The sequence below is a fragment of the Osmerus eperlanus genome, chromosome 12 (assembly GCF_963692335.1).
Source record: "Osmerus eperlanus chromosome 12, fOsmEpe2.1, whole genome shotgun sequence".
Classification (NCBI taxonomy): domain Eukaryota; kingdom Metazoa; phylum Chordata; class Actinopteri; order Osmeriformes; family Osmeridae; genus Osmerus; species Osmerus eperlanus.
In genome coordinates, this window is record NC_085029.1 from 9,332,630 (window position 1) to 9,352,629 (window position 20,000).

Sequence of the window (20,000 nt, forward strand, 5' to 3'; positions counted from 1 at the left end):
CCTCCTTCTCTCCTCCTCTCTCTGCTCCTTTCCCGGGCACCTTTAAATCCACGGATAAAGCGCCCCTGCTGTTCCTGAAGCCAAAGGAGGAGGGGAGAAAGAGCCACACTCTCTTTTCCATTTGTCTGAACAAGCGGGGTAGTTTGAATTATGTAATCTACAGTTAGCATTTCGTACCACGTCATCTCTTCTCTATAGCCTGTTTGCATACACAGCACCATACACACATACACACACATGCATGCACACACAGAAAATACTCACACACACACACACACACCCCAAAAGAGCAACAGCATGTGTGTGTATCATTACACCTTTAATACTGAGCCTAGAGAGGCTCATTAGGCCCCACAAACACATGCACTCCCTAATGGATGGAGAGCTGAGCTGGTTTGGTGTCTCTCCCTCTCTCACACACACTCCCACGCAAGCTCTGCGGGCTTACAGGTTAGTGTGAAAATAATTAGTGAAGCAGAGGGAATATTTTACACGGCGTCTTCAATAAACAGCCTACCTAAAATGAATAATGATCTTAAATGACTGTGCTTATCTCACAAGCTGGCCATTGATGACTGATATTAACATTAGTATAAAAACAGACTAACATGCTTGATGTGACAATAAAATACGTTCATTTCAAACCCTTGGGGGCAGGCATGGATGCTAACCAGTCAAGCCCAGATGTGCCTAAGAGTTGCATGACGCAAATCTAATGTAGCTTAGCAACAATGCTCCATATCTCCTCCTCTAATGCTCTCTCACTCTGTGGCTTCCTTTCTCGTCTTCCGACAGTATCTCTCTCTCTCTCTCTCTCTACTCTCTCTCTTTCTCTCTCTCGCTCTGTTTTGCATCCACAGGTTAGGATAATGGTATGGTATGGTGTGGTCAGTTAATTGACAGTAGTCAAAGGTGAAGGGCTCTCTCTATCAGAGCTGAAGTGGGCTAGTAAATGGTCTGATAGCCCAAATGATGACCCAGTTGGAGTGTGCAGGTATCCAATCATGACAGTGTGTGTGTGTGTGTGTGTTTGTGTGTGTGTCTGTATGTCTGTGTGCTTGTGTATGAGTCAGGCCTCTGTGTAAGTGAAATCCACATGTGGTAAGGTTCTCCTAATTGACACTTAAGAGACCGGAGAGAGTGGTATGATTGTATATAAAGAGAGAGAGAGACACACACAGAGATATTTGTATCACAGTGGAACATTATTTCAGTAGAGGTGCATTTTATTTGGGTCTCAAGTGAAAGTAACTGAAGTTTGTTTGATTTTTGTCACAGTTGAAAGTTATAAAAAGTATGTTTGATTTGCATCACAGTTGAAAGAAACACTTGAAAGTAAAGACAGTTACGACCTAACTGTAAAAGAAGTGGGCTGACCCCTTGCAACAAAAACCCTTCATCATAAAACAAGCACTCCCCAAGCACTCTAAACACCAAGCACTAAATCTTTTCTGGTAGTTAAGCTAGAAATATTGCTTGGTTCCTGACTTGCCAGGAGTTTACGTAGCTGTGACAGTGGTTGGGTGTCTGGGTTGTAACATGCTTTGACTAGATCTGGTAAGGCTCCATTGCTGAAGACGCCCAACACTGGTTCGGCGGGCTACAGTGGTGGATCTGTGGCACTTTAGGGAAGATGACATCCTGTCCGTCACGCTTAGCCTCCAAAACACTGTCGTGCATCGGTGCATTCACGATTTAGATGCTTACAAAATCTCTCATCCAGTTGAAGTCTTTGTATGATAGCCTTTCCATGCGTACAGCTCTGTGCACAGCTACAGAGAGACCGAGAAAGAGAGAGATAGGGAGAGAGAGAAAAGAGCGAGGGAGAAAGAGGGAGAGAGATAGATAGGGAGAGAGAGATAGATAGGAAAAGAGATTGAAGGAGAAAGATAGGTAGACAGAATAAGGGAGAGAGAGAGCAAAAGGGAGATACAGATATATCTCTATTTTTCTGTCTCTTCCTTCATCTCTCCATCCCTCCCTCTCTAGTTATCTCTAGCTCTCTACCTTTTCTCTCTCTCTCTTTCCATCCCTCTCTCTCTCCTTATCTCTCGCTCTCTCTCAGTCTCATACAGACACACCTACCTCTTTCGTTCTATCTTTATCACTCTTTCTCTCTGGAGATATCATGAGGTGCTAGAAAACAAATTACGTTCTAATGCAAATGTTGAGTGGTACAACCTGTGTGTTGAAAACAGCCATGAATACGCTAAGGTCTAAATGAACCCGTCCTTGGCATGCTAATGTTGAAGAGACGAAAGGAGCGCATCTATCTACCGGGCCACGGAACAGCTATTCACGTCCCAATTCTCCTTTTCATTGAAATCATTTCCTTCCCCTCTCCTTTCTATTCTTCTCTTCCTCTCATCTATTCCTCCCGAACAGGGAGACTGACGGGGTCCATTTGCACATAAATGGTGAATTATTGCTCTCTGAGCATGGAAGTGCATGGAACGTATTAGAGGAACATTTGAATTTTCAATGCTGATTACTGACCATTTATTCTGTGTGGGAGGAGACCTGGAATTAAACGGGTTGTGGTTGTTCTTCCAGTAGCGGTTAAGGGAGATACGATTAGCGTATCTTTGGAAGAATCCCATCTTGTTGGCATAAGTGTGTCTATTTGTTTGTGAGTGTGTGTAGGCTGAGGTGTTTGGGAGGTGGGCGAGGTACAAACAGAAAGTTTTTGAATACCAGAAATGTGCTTTGTACCCTTACAGTCTGTGTGACTGAGTTCACAAGAGCCCTCCACTTTGATGCAAAGTAACTTTGGGGTTCGTTTAACAATCTGCACAGATCTAAATTCTCAATTCACATGCGAATACACACCCATCATTTACTTCTCAGGCCCAGAGTTTCCCATCCACATCCCAAAGAGCTTGCGTTGCTCTTCATAGATCACTTGCATCGGAGGTTGCATGGGCTGTTGGCTCACCTGAACTACATCTCCCAGCCCCCACCTGGGCAGGAAGGCGTGCATACTGGTGTGTTTGTCTACAGCATGTTCTCCCCAAGACATCACATGGGTCTAAGACCACAGCAAACATGTCAACAGGACAGAGACCTCAATGTCTCTCACATACAGCGCAGCTGTAAAGGCTTGTGTTGATGTTTACATGAGCAGCTGTCAATATTTATATAGGAGGTATATAGGAGCCACAAGGCAGTTCCCAGATCCTAACCGATTTGTATATTCATGTGAATGTAAATAAAACGCCGGAGCCAAGCTTGAGCATCGGTAAGGTTGCTATGCAACCGGAGACAGTTTAGCATCTTGTTTTCTGATGGTTAAGGGGCTGCTACATTTTGGCTTTAAGTCAGCACAGCACATATCCGCTACATCTGGGCCTTTCCAAAAACAGAATTAATGAGTTCCACAGTTTCATCCAATTTAAATATCACAAACACACACACACACACAGACACACCGAAAGAAACCTTCCTTCACACACACACACACACACATACACACATAAATATCCCCCCCACACACACACACCCACAAAGTAAGAAAGGCACACACACACACACATGCAGAAAAACATACACAAATACACACCAAAAAAGTAACAGGCAACGCAGAAGTATCAAATATAGCAGTCCTCATCACAGTCAATCATGATCACTGCTCTCTTTAAGGATGAATGGCTTCCTCTTCCTGGGTGTGTCTGACAGTAAATCTGGAGGACAGACACAAGCACAGCGGATTTCAATTTCTGAGACACACACACACACACAGAGGACAGAATGGAGTTTTGGTATTCCATCCGTAATAGTGAGGAATGTCAATTCCACAAGTGTGTGTGTGTGTGTGTGCGTGTGCGTGTGCGTGTGTAAGTGTGTGATGCCTAATGTTCATTGGCTGGCCCTGATCTCTCCATGCATGAGCATAGCAGCGTCAGGCTAAGTGATTACTAACAGGCTGAGCGTTCAGCCAGCCAACCAGCATCCACATCAGCGTCATTAGCAACATGGACCTCTCAATAAAGTATCAGAAGAGAATGAGAATTGGGACAAACAAACACACACACACACGCACACCCACACACAAACACACACATACGTGCAGTGTGTACAGTATGTAAATGAGGCTGTTTAGGCTAGTGACTGCCCATGTGGAGGGAACAGCAGGATGCCTCTCTCACATTTACAGGGCACAAGGAAGGCTATTAGCCACCACTATTATCCTCTTTATATTTCCGGCACACACACACTGTTCAGATAACAGCACACTTAGGATAGTTAACTGACCGATGACAACAGGCATTTGTATTATCATTGACTGGAAAAATACATTTGACAAGAATACAGACATGAACACACACAGACACACACACGCACGCACACACATGCACATACTGCACACATACACAAACGCACATGCACACACATATGCACACACACACACACACATGCATTACTAACTACACTAAAAACTAACTTCTAGAAAGTGCTGCCCCACAGGCTGGCACTGGCGGGGTGGCGCTGATTGAAACCGCCGTGTTTATTTTAGCTTGACCCATTTTGTGTTCCCTGACAGCCGACGTCTCGCCTCGATAGATACCCTGCTGTTCAACCTATTATTACCTCACAATGAACAGAACCTCCCTCTGTTCTGACTGCTCCGTGGGCACTGATGACTGTGGTTATTACCTGTCAGGTGGGAATTCATTTTCAGTCGAGATTCACCACAGCCCAAATGCAAAATAAAACCTAGCTCTCTGTTTGTGTACTTATAGATTTAGTGCTCTGTTTTGTTACGTGAGCGGTCTAGCTAAAGTAGATCGCTGGAAAGCGGGTCCACTCACCTGAAGCGCTAATGCTAACTACTTGTCATGGAGCTGTTTTGAGCATGCTGGGTAATGTTTGTCCATCTCCAAATGCACCTCTTCAAGCGCAAGGTGAAATATCCCTCAAACACACCACTCCACACACACTCCACACCCCCCTCACACACACCTATCCCCACTACGTGATGACCCTATGACAGATAACACACTCTTCAAAGGGTTTTCAGACATATCAACACATTCTTCTATGTCCCTGACCTAATACATGTTTATATTCAGAACGATCTCTCTCTTAAATTGGAGAACAGAGCAGGGAGGAGAGAAGAGGAGAGAAGAGAAGAGAACACAGAAGAGGATAGGAGAGAGCCAGAATGGTATTCTCAAGTGCGCCTCATTGGACCATGACCTCTGAGGACCAGGTCAACATTGACGAAACACCAAGAGGTTCTGGAACCACAGACGGTTGTCTAAACATCCTGAGGGAGAGTCCGTAGAGTACTGCTTCTGAGCGCACAATGACTCTCAAATGTTTCAATTATAATACAAATTGTATTCAGTATCCTGTAAACAGGATTCATCAATTGTATACCCTCCTGTAAAACATGATAAATCGACCGCATACCCTCCTGTTAAACACGATTAATCAATTGTACACATTCCCTTTTAAACACGATGAATCGATCATATACCCTCCTGCTGCCTGTAGTTCTCACCTTCCATGACGTAGACCAGTGAGCCCACGTCCCCCTCCTTGATGATGCAGCTGTCCTTGCCGTACTCCACCGGGTACATGCAATCCACTATCTCCTGGATCTGGGACATCTCCAGGTTCTTCATGAAGTCATTGTCCAGGATGGCCTCCTTGATCAAGGCCTTGGATCTGAAGAGAGGAAAGGAGAAGAGACGAGAGGAGATGAGATGTTTATTCAACAAGTGCATAAGAGGACAGGGAGGATGGTGAGAAGGTTTGACAAATACTTTATACTGTATAAACAACATTTAGCAGTCAACGGATATTGTTTCCGACGTAGGCCCACGGTGAAGGCGTAAGCGTGAGAAGAAAGTCTTAACTTTGAATTCAAACAGAACAGTTCACAACTCTGAAACGTTCATACTTTCATCCCACACACCCTAAACTCTCCAAAAAGTTTAAGTCAAAACAATTTGCCGACACCACCGTTCACATGAGCAAGCTCCATCTACCTGGCTCTCTGACAGCTGGACGCCTGTTGTGACAGACTCCCTTCACAGACACGCCATTTAATCTGTAGATTCACAAGCGTCCCAGATAGGATTCTGTTCAACCACTTAGAACTAACATGCTCTTCAATGACAGGAGAGGAGGCAGGAGGGAGGAGGGGGGGGGGGGGGCAGAGAGAGAGTGTGGGGGGGAGAGAGGAAGATTGATGTACTATGAAAGAAAGAAAGCAGGAATAGAGAACAGAGAAAAAGATAGAGAGAGAGAGAGAGAGAGAGAGAAGAGAGAGAGAGAGAGAGAGAGAGAGAGAGTCCTGTACTAGGTCCTGTACTAGGAGTACCTGCCCAAAGAAGAGAGAATACATGTAATCTAATCCCAGCCCTTGTCCTGCTAGTTGAGGGAGTGAAGGGCAGTCCTCAGGGGATGATGACATCTCTGTATCCCTCCATCATTCTGTCATTTCACCGGGAGATCTCTCCATCCCTCCTGGGTCGCGATGACATGCTAAAATGACCCGGCCCAGGTCGTCTCATTCACTGAGAAGATAAGAACAAGAGCTGAGGCTTCACCATCACAATCATCCCATTGACCCTGTTTCTACAGAGCAACGCTTACACACACACAGCCTGGTTCCCTGTGATTGGGTTTGTTCGAGTAATGGTTTGAGATTGGGCCCCCTGCTGACCCTGGCTACGCTGCTAAGAGAGGCCAAACCCTGAGGAGACAGAGAGAGACGGGCGGATGCCAAGCTGAGATACCCCGCTACGCAGCATTAGCTCTGAGCCCAAGGCTGCACTTGAATGCTGCAGCTATCCAACCTCTGTCAGTCCCCTTCAGCCTCAAGTTAACACCCCTCTGCGGGGGGGTGGGGGGGGGGGGGGTAACTACGGAAATAGAACACTGAAGAGCACTCGGAACCCTCCGAGTTAGAACCTAGTGGTCTGGAAACCTGGGTGTTCTCAGGCCAAAGCAGGTCCCCGCAGTGCTGGGAGAGAGATGGATCAGGCCTTCAGAGGAGCGTCGAAATTAGCTCAATACCATCCGCCACCTTAGTGATTCTCACTGAGCGGAAACACTTTGCTTCCCCAAAGCTACAAAACTCAATAGAAAAGAAAGGTTATGAGTTAGAAATTGTGTTTTTTCCTCCACTTTGTGATTCTGTATTTTGTTGTCCCCACCGTAAGACAATGACTATGCCTTTGGAGCAGGGTGTTGAGTTAGGAGATAAGGACTATTCTGCCTTGGGATGAAAGTTCCTCACATATTGTCAACAATTTTCTGTTTGGAGGAAATTGTTGTGTGGGGAAGCAGTTGTAGCTAGAACCTTTGTTTTGATAAAAGGGTTCCTTTTACCCTGCTAGGCTTCTCTTCTTTAAATAAAGACAATTCTCATAGGACTCAGTTTAAAAATAATCTGGTTTTATGTTTTCTAAGATTGTGGAGCACGCAGTGACAACTCTGGTAAGGCGATGACAGAACCATATCATTCTCCATTGACTACTTTGTAATTACAGGCTGCTGGAAATGCAGAAATATGAGCCCAGTATAAAATATTTCAATTCACATTGAATTCGGTTCAATCTCAACAAAAAGATGCAGTCCAGTATGGTCTCTCCATCTGTCAGAAAAGTTAAAGATGTAAGTCTTTATCCTGTATAAGAATGATACTGTGTTTAGCTTTGCGTGCAAGGAGAGGATACCCCTGAATTAACTCTGGGCTTATGTAAACATACTGGGCCCTTATCTTGACCTGGGGGAAGGGTGAGCATTTGTTACAGACTAAGGCTGAGAGGATGTTTGGGGGGTTGAGCTTTTACGACACCAGAACCAGAGATTCAACTAGGGTTGATGACGTACACACGCACGCACACACGCGCGCAAGGTCTATGCAAGGGAGCCAATGAAGGAAAAGCCATGGGACATTTGCATGCCTTTGTTTTAGCCAATAACTGTCAAGAGCGGTTCTGTTTAAATAGCTAGCTAGCACAACATGCTAGCAGACAAACTTTGTAGCACAATGGCGTGTGATGTTTTGTCTCCTTGCGGCCGCAAGCAATAAAGCTTTCTTAACTTGTTCACCGACTGACGAATGTGCAATGCTTGGTAAAGATTAATATTTCTGACACCATCTCCCCCCCTCTCTGTCTCTCTCTCTATCTCTATGTTTCTCTCTCTCTCTGTCTCTCTGTCACTTTTACTTTCTCAATCTCTCTTTTGCACACATGATCTCCTTTCTTCCACTGTCTCACTCTCCTCTCTCTTACTGTCGGTCGGTCTCTTTCCACCTCAGTACAGAAAGCTAGCTGTGAATGAGAGATTGAAACCAAACCACGCATAACTACAAATTAATCATTCCTTCATTTCCATTCTTGAGAACCGTATTCATAATAGGATATGTGCCAGGTTGACAGCCTGTGACATTTAAGAATGGACTAAATTAAGACATTTTGACAGGAAGACTTGGGGTCTATCCATGTTACTGGAACAGCCATTAACAACCTGTCAAAGAACAGAAAAAAACTATTGTGATATAGCCTTCATAAAATTTGTATATGCTTTCAGACTGAAAGAACTGATTTTAATGTCACTGTACCCAGAGCTCTATATTGTGGATAAAGCATTGAGGATATTTTCACCCAATAATATCCGCTAATACAACAGATATTGATAAAGGAGATCTGTGCACTTCTGATCCTTGATCTTCTGCTGTATGTTCTACATTGCTTTGGATCAAACTGTCTGCTACATGAATACAATTAAAAAATATAAACGTAATATTTGCCACCTCCACTTCAACTCTCCAGGCTAGTCTAAACTATAATGATATCAATGGACAAGTACAATGGATTGTCCATTGAGAGAACCAACCCAATAATTCACTGCCCCACCTTTTATCTACCCAGTCTGTCCAGTTGACCATACATTCAATAAACAACTCATTAGCTGGGTCTAATTGTAAGTGATATACTGTGTCTTTGCTGTCCCTCAGAGGGTCGATTCAGCCAGTTAAATCCTGTCGTCAGGCCCAGAGTGAGTCACCAACAGGTGGAGAGAGACACTTCAGAGCAGGAGCTCAACAGAAGAACACCATTAGTTATATTCCCCTTGGAAGGCTGCACTCCAGGTGGTGTCGCACAGACACACACAGACACACACACGCACACACATCTACACAAACTCACATACACACCTACACACACACACAAACACACACACACACACACACGTGGGAATAGAGCATGCAACACACACTGTTTCACACAGTGGCTTACAGACACACAGACTATGAAGGAAGGGAGTACGAGGGCACACATGTTGACATACACACACATGTACACACATAGACAGTCATACGTGCACACACGTTGACATACACACACATGTACACACATAGACAGTCATACGTGCACACACGTTGACATACACACACATGTACACACATAGACAGTCATACGTGCACACACGTTGACATACACACACATGTACACACATAGACAGTCATACGTGCACACACGTTGACATACACACACATGTACACACATAGACAGTCATACGTGCACACACGTTGACATACACACACATGTACACACATAGACAGTCATACGTGCACACACGTTGACATACACACACATGTACACACATAGACAGTCATACGTGCACACACGTTGACATACACACACATGTACACACATAGACAGTCATACGTGCACACACGTTGACATACACACACATGTACACACATAGACAGTCATACGTGCACACACGTTGACATACACACACATGTACACACATAGACAGTCATACGTGCACACACGTTGACATACACACACATGTACACACATAGACAGTCATACGTGCACACACGTTGACATACACACACATGTACACACATAGACAGTCATACGTGCACACACGTTGACATACACACACATGTACACACATAGACAGTCATACGTGCACACACGTTGACATACACACACATGTACACACATAGACAGTCATACGTGCACACACGTTGACATACACACACATGTACACACATAGACAGTCATACGTGCACACACGTTGACATACACACACATGTACACACATAGACAGTCATACGTGCACACACGTTGACATACACACATGTACACACATAGACAGTCATACGTGCACACATGTTGACATACACACACACACACACGCAGGGGCACTCTCTGGCACACCTACACACACACACACACACAGAGACGTCTCCAGGTGGTAGCAGACCCCTTGGTGACCAGCCAGAAAGGTCCTTTGAAGAGTGGGACCAGGGGGCTATTTGGAGTGCAAGCATGAGGGATAAATGGAAGGATTGAGCGAAGGAGGGGAAGAAAAGGGACAGAGGAACACAGTCAAAGAGGGAAGGGGTAACAAAGGGGTGAAAATGAACAGAGAGAGACAAGGGAAGCCAGGGGGGATGTGGTCAAGTCGACCTTTATGGTTGGTGAGTGAGCTCTACAGTAATGAGGCTGGCAGGCCAGGATGGAGGCACCGACCACGGTCCCACCAGATGGAGTGATGAATACATCAGACAGGCAGTGGACATGACAGGGCTGGCAGAGCTGTGTGTGTGTGTGTGTGTGTGTGTGTGTGTGTGTGTGTGTGTGTGTGTGTGTGTGTGTGTGTGTGTGTGTGTGTGTGTGTGTGTGTGTGTGTGTGTGCTTGTGTGTGTGTGTGTGTGTGTGGGTAGAGTCTGTGCTTAAAGTCCTCTGTGAAGCCGACCCCCCGTAGAGGCACTGGTCAGCATACCTCGCCTCCCTCCCTGCTCATTGTTCATTTCCTGCGTCTCTCAGAAACGTGTCCCTCAAGCAGTGGAAAGCAGGGATAACAGAGAAAGGTTCCCTTAAAAGGAGAAGGTATGCTGGCTCGGTGATAAGGGGACATTCCTAAAGGGGGCCTTAGACCCATTAGACCTCACTAGCTATTTAACTGTTTAACACCTTACAAAGTGTCACATTTTGACAAACGTATTCAAGCCCATAGATTAGTTTATAAGCCAGTCAAATCTACGCAAATCAAGCATTGGTGACAATCAACAAGCTCCCACCATGTGGAGCTATTTTAATAAGCTAAATGTTAGCTTTGTCTAGCTTTGCTTCAGTGACAGAACACCATGTAAACTGTCACCCCCCCCCCCCCCCCCCCCAATAACCAAATGAGATGCTAATGCGACTGGACAGGCTGACAGGGACACTGTAGCATGCAACCAATACGGTAGTCATGGTAACACGTGCTGTGTACACTGTAGTAATGGTAACACATGCTGTGAACGCTGTAGTCTCAGCAACACACACTGCGAACACTGCAGTCACTGACACAATGTCTCTTTTTGGAAAAACAAAAACAGCCCAGTCTCACTGACTTATCTGCCCACAAACAAAACTCAACTAATGAATCTCTCAAGTGTGGTAATACTGGAGCAGATCTGTCTGCTGGCCCCCCAGGGCCTCAGCATAGCTTCCAGGGGGACGCAGCCAACACTGTGATTATCGTTTACATCCCACGCAGTGTCAGAAATAGCGGTGGTGAGTTGTAAAACAAAGTCAGCTTGCTCCACGTGGGCGTGAGCGTGGGCATGGGCGTGGGCGTGGCTGGGATGACAACCAATGTCGTGTTACCGCACACTGAACAAGCCTTTGTTAGACACTGGGCAGCAAGGGGCCATGGTGTTGTCGAATGGAAGCCAAGAAGGTTTAAGCTAGAATATGTTTGTGCTGTGTGGCAGATTCCTGCTGTGTGGCCAATTAAACAGGCTGGAGGATGATGTTGTGTGATTGGCTTCTAGGAAGGCTGAGTCAATGGAGGCTACTTTAGTCTTATTTAGACCGTGTGTGTGTGTGTGAGTGTGTGCGTGCGTGCGTGTGTGTATGTTAGTGAGAGGGGTGGGAGGGGAAGGTTAAAGGGTTGCCAACATAAATAATATTTAACCTGAGTCATAATTATTGTGTCTGAGTAGCACATGGCAGGTTCAATTGAATCCCAGTCAAGAGAATGGAGAGATGGAATTACAAGCACACAGTACTAGCACAGACAACTCACTGATATTACCCCTACAGCAAGCAGAGAAGACTCACAGGAAATTAATGGGGTGACATCCATTCATATGTTTGGACAGAAAGCTGAAGGCACTCCACACGTCACCAAAACAACACACACACACACACTATAACAGCTGAACCAGAGAGCCCATTGGTGTCCTCTAAAGAGAAGTCTAGCCAGTGAATTATTGAGCACGTCCCCCAGACTGACTGACAGCAGGGACAGCTCATGGGTCAGAACCACAAGGAACCAACACAGACGTCTAGACGTTCCCCAGCTGACCTGCACAGTAACCGAAGACAGCACCAGTCAGCATTGTTCCATTGTCATCAGAGGACTTTCATCTACATGAAAAGTTCCGGCTATTCCTATTCAAACATAACCAAATAGCTTCAGTGTATCTTTCAGAGATGGGGCCGCTGGTGGATTGTATCTCTGAGTTTGCATGTGAAGAAAATAACACTGTTTTAATGCAAAGGTATGCAGAGATAACGTTGGTGTCATTCTATAAGAGAGGGTGACGTGTACACTGGGTTTCACCTCTCAGTGTGTCAACATGAGGGCCATCAGACAGGGAGAGTTTCAGTGATACTGAATTGAGCAGTCCGGTTTGCTGTCATTAGCCTGTCTTAACCAAAGGATATGATGTCACTGCCCAATTCACAACCTCAACGTCCACCACAGCAACTGAAACAAATACGTCATAAACCCAGCGGTGATAACCATCTCCTTTTCAATTTCAGGGAATTGAAAACCACTTATTTGGGTTTATTTTGCATGTGTTAAGCTTAACGGTAAACAATGCGACTAGTTCAGTACCAGCTGCTGTAATGCACAAAGTAGCTCGTAAATGTGTCAAAAATCATGGGTTTAAGCTAATCATATAAAACGCTTATATTAAGACCTACTGGGGGCTCTTTGGGTAGAAGGGCAGAGTGACTTGACTGAGATCGTGGATGTCAAAGGCAGTTGGTTCCGCGGATATCGCCTGCCTCTTGGTCCGGTGCTGTTCTCTTAGAATACTCTGCTTGTGGACTTGTTGCGTCGCCGGTTTGATAACGGATCGGTATTTATCCAGTTCGTTTTGAAGCTTCTGAATCAATTCGTCCTTCTGATCCAACTCCAGCTCCAGTTCGTCGATGAGTGCGTCTCGTTGTCGCAGCTCCTCTATCTTCTCCTGGAGCGCGTACTGGAGATCGCGTAAAGTGCCCATGGTTTCCAGTCCGCAACTCACCCCGGCTCGAACTAACTTTGTAAATTATCCGAGCGGTGTCTATGTGTGAAGCAACCTCCCTTGTTCCCTACCACGAGACAAATGCACAAGATCATCCGGGTTTCCCAAGGCTTGCCGCGAGTCTGCGAAGCTCTCTAGTGAGAGTTTCCAATGAGAGGTCGACCGATACGCCGAAACAATGTTATCCCAACCATTGCTCTCGCAACAAGCTGAAGTTTCACGCAGCATTCATTCTACTGCCCTCATACGTCAATATCCAAATCGAGTTTACGCGCGCGCAGCGCACCCCTCCAAGAGCGTGGAACAAGTTAGATGCTCACCTCGAGACTCCGACCTCACCACCCACAGAGGTAAATAGGTAACGCTCTCGCGTACGCAGACCCTGACACACACACACGTCAATGGGGTATGATCCAGATTACTAGCTCAAACCAGACAAGACTGTAGCTTGTACCGAGTAGAATACAATTTAATATATTATCCCTTCAGTAATCTGAGATGAACATAAAACGTCTGCGTATTGGATTTACCACTCCCTTTCTGATCCCCAGCTCACATCACCATGCCAACACAACTAGATTATCAACACCACCAATAACTATTGCTCCTTATCCATATCAGTCAGGCCATAACATCGGAATAGCCATGGAGTTCCGGTCTGTTGTCTTACTGTCTTACAGTTTTACTGTCTGTTGTCTCCTCTACCTGTTGACTTTAACCTGGTCTGTGTTGGACTGCCGTATTGTGATGGCACCTGAGGACAGCGAGCCCGTCGGAGGGTCTCCAGCGCCCTCATCTGGCCATGCAATGCCATGGCAAGCGCTAAACTCAGTAGGGTGGCGCTATAGGATGTGTAATGCGTTGCAGAAACAGCGGGTGGCAGGTGACAACTTTCTCGTTTCATGTCATACAAAGGCAAGTACGTAGATTGCGTCTCCGGCCGATCAATACTCGCGGCCTTTAGAGTGCTGTCAGTGGGGGTGTTCAGAGAGGAGACCTTCACTGACAGAAGCAGACACCAGGACTGAATTTCATTTGAATCCACAGTGTTCGGTTCATCATGTTTGTGAAGAGTACAGAGGCCCTAATTAAGCTGAGGGAGAAGAGAAGGGTGTTCGTATGTGTGGCTGCTGTCACTAAGCGTGTAGCCTATTTGTGGGTGTCCTTAAGTGTGTGTGTGTGTGTGTTTGTTTGTGTGCACGCGCATACATTACGCGGATAAGTGTCTCCGAGCGGATTTGCAAGACGTGGGTCTCAGTGAACATCAAAGTGTGTGTGAAGGGCAGACAGAGGGGGGAGCGATGCTAATATTGAGAGAGGAGTGTGTGTTCTGCATGTGAGCTGAGAGCCAGGCACAGCCACACACCACGCATCTCTTTGTCCGGGGCCGCAAGATAACACACTTCCCATGTTGGAATGGTTTTGAAGGAGCCTGTTGATTATACTGTATAGGGTTAGGGGGGAAGAGGAGGGGGAGGAGGAGGAGGAGGGGGGGGGCGAGGCCCCTGATGCTTGTTAATCTGTGCTCCGTCACCAACCACAGACCCTCATTGTGGACTTATTATCACTGTAAATTATTGTAAGTGTGGGTGCCTGTATGTGTGAGATAGTGTGTGTGTGTGTAACAACTGATACTATACACTATGTCAAGATAGGTTCGGTCGTTTCTGCAGAAGAACAGAATGAAATCTGAGCTCGTCAAGTGTGCCTCCATCATAAACATGTCTGATGAGAAGCGGGACACTACAACAACATACACAACACTAACACCAAATCTGTGATCGCATGCAGAAATCTGAACTTTGGATAACAAATCGTATGCAGCATGCCCCTGTCCCTTTACTGAAACTCTACCATCGCCTCTCTGGATCCTCCTGGTACTGCAGAAAGGTTGTGCTGCCTCCTTGTGGTGATCTGTTGCAGTTGAGCTCCATATTCAGCATTTGGACGCTTATAGGTGGATAGAGAAAACTGTGAGTGCCTTCTGGCCCAGATGGACAGATCTAGTGTGTGGTGTGTGTGTGTGTGTGTGTGTGTGTGTGTGTGAGAGAGCGAGAGAGAGAGAGCGAGAGAGAGAGCGAGAGAGAGAGAGAGAGAGAGAGAGAGAGAGAGAGAGAGAGAGAGAGAGAGAGAGAGAGAGAGAGAGAGAGACAGAACAATAGACATAGAGCAGAAGGCATCACTGACTAATGGCTCCACTCCATCACTAATTCAGAAGCGTCTCTCCTCTTCGTTTGATGTTGTAAAGCCACCAGGCTCCTCTGCTGAGACTCATCATGACTTCTCTCTCCCACTCAGGGGCTGATAGCCTTTTGCCTCCACCCAGTGGGGCCGTAGGGAGGTGGAGATCAAATACACACCTGGCCTAAACCCTGTCTGTCTGTCTGATTACCTGACATACACCTATTGCATGAGTGCAATAGGTGTATGTTGCTTGGGATGAAAGTATCTGCTAAATTAATAAAATATAAGTGTAACTAATAAAGAAAACTGTACAAGTATGACGGGACATTGATATACTGGATTATTTTACAGGGAATTGTCAGTTAAATATGATTTACTCTCAATCATTATCAAATATTAAGTATTATGTAAAAAATCTATTATTGAAATAAAGTTTAAAACCATACAATGTTGGGTGGATGGCTGATCTGATTCTGGATGCCTTTTAAAGTCCCCTTTAGGACTGGAACAAGATTCTTCTCTGATGTGCATCATGCAAGCACAGCAGTACCAGTTGAAAAGGAAGACTACACCATTTCAGGGTCTAATTACTTGGAGTCCACAGGTGACAACTTGTATGAGGTGGTTTTGGGTGATGTGCTGGCCTCTGCTGTAGCTACAGCTGGTCTAAGTACGTTTCAGATGAATAAATTACTCTTCACACCCCAACGACTTTTTTATCACCATGGTGACAGTTTAGGCCTAAAGGCTTGAATCACAATATGAATACTATTGTATGGATAGTTACCACTTTCAAGAATAGTGAAGAGCATGAGAGTTGCCCTAACCCTAAACCGTAAAAGCACAGAGCCTGATGATGATTTAATAATCCACCGAAATGCGTTTAGACTCAGCAATCATCTTCCTACCAAACCGATTACACCGTGCACTTCCGTGTGTAATGCACACGGGAGTTGGAAGATGGACCCAATCAATTAGAACCAGACTGCCTGTCTCGTACATGCAGCATCCCTCAAACATGAAAGTACCTATCGATCTAAGAGTTCTGCTCATTGACAATTTACTGTACGCACACATAACATTCGTTATTTGGTCACATTTACGCGTATATATTCATATTACGATATAATGAATGTAGAAGTAGTACGGTAAGGATAGCCTACCTATCAGACTTTGAGTGTTTCCTGAAAGCTTCACTGTTCAACTCCTGGAAGGTCCGGTAGGCTTGCGGTTCCGCGGAGATGCCCTGTGCGCGCCTGGTTCTCGGTCCGATCACCTGCGCGCTGGGCAAAACCGACTGGCATTTGTGCAGCTTTCGCTTCAGCTCGTGGATCTCTTCTTCCTTTTCAGCAAGTCGTTTTTCCATGTCTTTAATCCTTTCCTCTTTCATCAACAGGATCTTGGCAAAGTCTTCCTCGAGATCACCCATCATGCACAACCCGGACAAACTTCACCAAGGCTGAAACGGGAGACTGGCAAGCGGAAATAAGTAACCGTTCACAGGTCTCGCCCTCTCCAAAATTTGATTCGAATGGAGAATCACCCCGAATTGGGACTCTTGTTTCGACACTATAGACTATTCCTCACCGAGGAGCTGTCAGCACGAGAAGTTAAGCCGGTTGCTGGAGGTGGGAGCTGAGCGCAGCCTTTCCTCCGTCCCTCGCGCGGACTAGTAATGGTGCTCTTGGAGACGATAATTAGGGTTGGCCGCTCGCGCGCTCTCTGTCTCTCCCTCACAGCAACTAGGGTCACCTCTCGCTGTTACTAGACACACACACGCACGCACGCACACACACAAGGCGCATGCAGAAAAAGCTTATGTGTGTCCAAAGCAGAACAGCGATCAACACGACAGGAAACAGCGGGGTATTTCGCTCTGTAATCACTCTCACTCTCTCGACCTGCAGCCGAGTCTAGACTAGCTCCTTCGAATAGCATCAATGAGCACGTAGGTGACGTTTTATGTAACTTGATCCAGCGGTTGACAGTAATGCTATTGGAGGAGCATCTGTACTTACCAGAAGATGTGATCTCATAGGCAACATAGTGTCTGACCCCCCTCCCCATTCTTCCTCACACACACACACACACACACACACACACAAACACACACGCACACACTTACTATTCTCTGAATCCATTACTGCTCATCAATGGAGCACTGGTCAATGGAGGTTTGTGCACGTCCACGCTCATTCAAACAAAAACGCACACGCGCACACACTTCCTGGAGCACACACATATTCCAACAAACACACAATGGTTCATCCAGTCAGCTAAAGTGCTTATCGTTTGATCAATCCATCTCCCCTGTCAATTATCACCTTGACTTTCTATTACCCAGAAACACATGAATATTTCACTGTTTCCAGTAGCACAACCTCAGGCTCTGGCATCACCACAGGTTAATGTTCAATTAACTGCCCAAGCAGAACTCTTCCCAGCTATAGTAGCCAACAAAGCTATGTGAGTTAATATACGGCAGAGATTAGAGCAAGAGAGAAAGTAAGAAAGAGAGGAAGTGTGTGAGAGAGAGAGAAAGAGAGAGAAAGAGAGAGAGAGAGATAATGAGAGACATTTGCCCTCTATGACTGCTAAGTGGTTCATAGATGTTCTCATCCATTGTTTCCAGCATCAATGGTCACCTTGAACATGTCATCCTATACCACCCCCCCCCCCATTTCATTCATACATCCTTCCTTCCTTCTTTCATTCACCCATCCCTTCTTCTTCATCCCTCCATCTCACCTTCCCTCCCTCTCTTCTTCCCTCCATCTCACCCTCCCTCCACCCATTCCTCTCTCCATCCCTCCTTCCATCAATAGAGCATCATTCCTGTGCGATGCACCGAGCTGCTAGCGTTAGCTGGCTGTCTCTGCCACCCCTCTCAGATGCCCTGCCCAGCCCTGGAGCTTCTCCCTCCCTCGGGGACAGCTCATCTTCCACAGGAGGCTAGCCAGACGCTAGTCAGCTCCTTCCTGTAACCCACACCACTCTCTCTCTCTCGCTTGCTCCATCCCTCCCTCCCTCACTCTCGCTCTCTCTTTCTCTCCCTCTCTCTCTCTCTCTCTCCTGTCGTTCTCTCTCTTCACGCTCTTTCTTTGTCTCTCTCTTTATCCCTCTCTCTCGGTCTCTTTCTCTGTCTCTCTCTCTCTCTGGTCTCTAAGTGAAGACAGGATGTTGAAGATCAATACTGCTGACCTCATCTGGAGCCAGCAGATATGAGGGCCGGATGCGACTTGTGGGCGGAGCCAGCGGATATGAGGGCTGGGTGAGACAATATGGGCGGAGCCAGCAGAGGTGTTTCTGGTCGGGGCATAGGACTTCTTGTGGCGATGGGAGAGAGTGATGAAGAGAGTGATGAAGAGAGGGAGATGGAGACTGGGATTGGCTGCAGGGTGGAGCAGAAGGGGGAGACAGAAATGGCGAGAGAGGTGGAGTCAGGGATGTGAAGAGGGAGGGGGGGGTGTGGAAGGTGTGGTCAGAATACACAGACATACACACATACACAAACACAGGTACATCAGGGAAAGAGCCTTTGCCAAATACACACAACACACTTTAGTTGGAAGAAAAAAAATCGCACAGAAATAATCATGTCTTCCGAGAAACAGTCTGCCTGTGTGTACAGCACGTGTGTGTGTGTGGCTGTCTGTTCGAGAGAAGATGTTTATTTTGAGTCTTGTTCTCTCTCGTAGTTGTTGTGAAGAGTGACAGTCTCTGCTGTTGTCATTACCAGGGGATGAAACAGATGCTAAGACGCCGATTGGCCTCCCCCTGTTCCTCCTGCTCCTCCACGCAGCTCTGTGTGCGATCACTCATGCCTGGACGGGGCTCTCCTGAACCTCACACACTAAATACACACACACGTGCACACACACACACACACTTACAGCAATACAGATTGTTGTTGAGGTGCATGCACAAACACACAGATCAATACATAAGCATGCATGTACATACACACACATCCACACACACACACACACGTGTCTGCAGACTGAGAACAAATGCAGAGACTGTCCAGATCCCCGGAATAGCTCCTTTCATGTCCACAGTGGATGTGGCACAGGTACAGGATATACATTTAGAGAGTGTGTTTGTCGGAGGAGCCATGACCTTGTGGAGGAGAATGAGAGAGGTATTCTCCTCTGACAGGCCTGGAGGACTACCGGGCCTGCATCCAGATGGCCGGCCAGCCAGCGCTCAGGGAACGGCCCTTATGACAACAAAGTCAGCTTCAACCTGCCATCCGCACATCACCCTCCGTGTGTCTCTGTAGAATGTGGAATTATCCCTCCCTCCATCCCTCCCTTCCTCTTGCTCCCTTTCTCCTTTCTCCCTCTCTCTTTCTCTCTCTCCCTGTGCCAGTGCCCCCCCCCCCGCAACCCTTCTCTCACCCTCCCTTTCTCTCTCTCTGCTCCTCTCCCTGTCTACATGTATGGAGTGGAGCATGTCTGAAAAGGTCACAGCACGTCTGTTCGACTATTTTAAACAGCAAATAAAGAAACGGTGTGACCGAGGCAGC

At 46.4% G+C, this 20,000-nt stretch overlaps 1 protein-coding gene across 1 annotated transcript in view; it reads right to left on the reverse strand.

Annotated features, from left to right (window-relative positions):
* Positions 1-13,497, reverse strand: part of LOC134031661 (cGMP-dependent protein kinase 1-like) — a 58,802-nt gene extending 45,305 nt beyond the window's left edge. The window contains exons 1-2 of the mRNA XM_062475367.1: positions 12,963-13,497; positions 5,504-5,670 (exon numbers count right to left, since the gene is read on the reverse strand). Coding sequence (XP_062331351.1) covers positions 5,504-5,670; positions 12,963-13,267 — 472 coding nt within the window. The 5' untranslated portion in view covers positions 13,268-13,497. The remainder of the gene's footprint in view (positions 1-5,503; positions 5,671-12,962) is intronic.
* Positions 13,498-20,000: the final 6,503 nt, after the last annotated feature.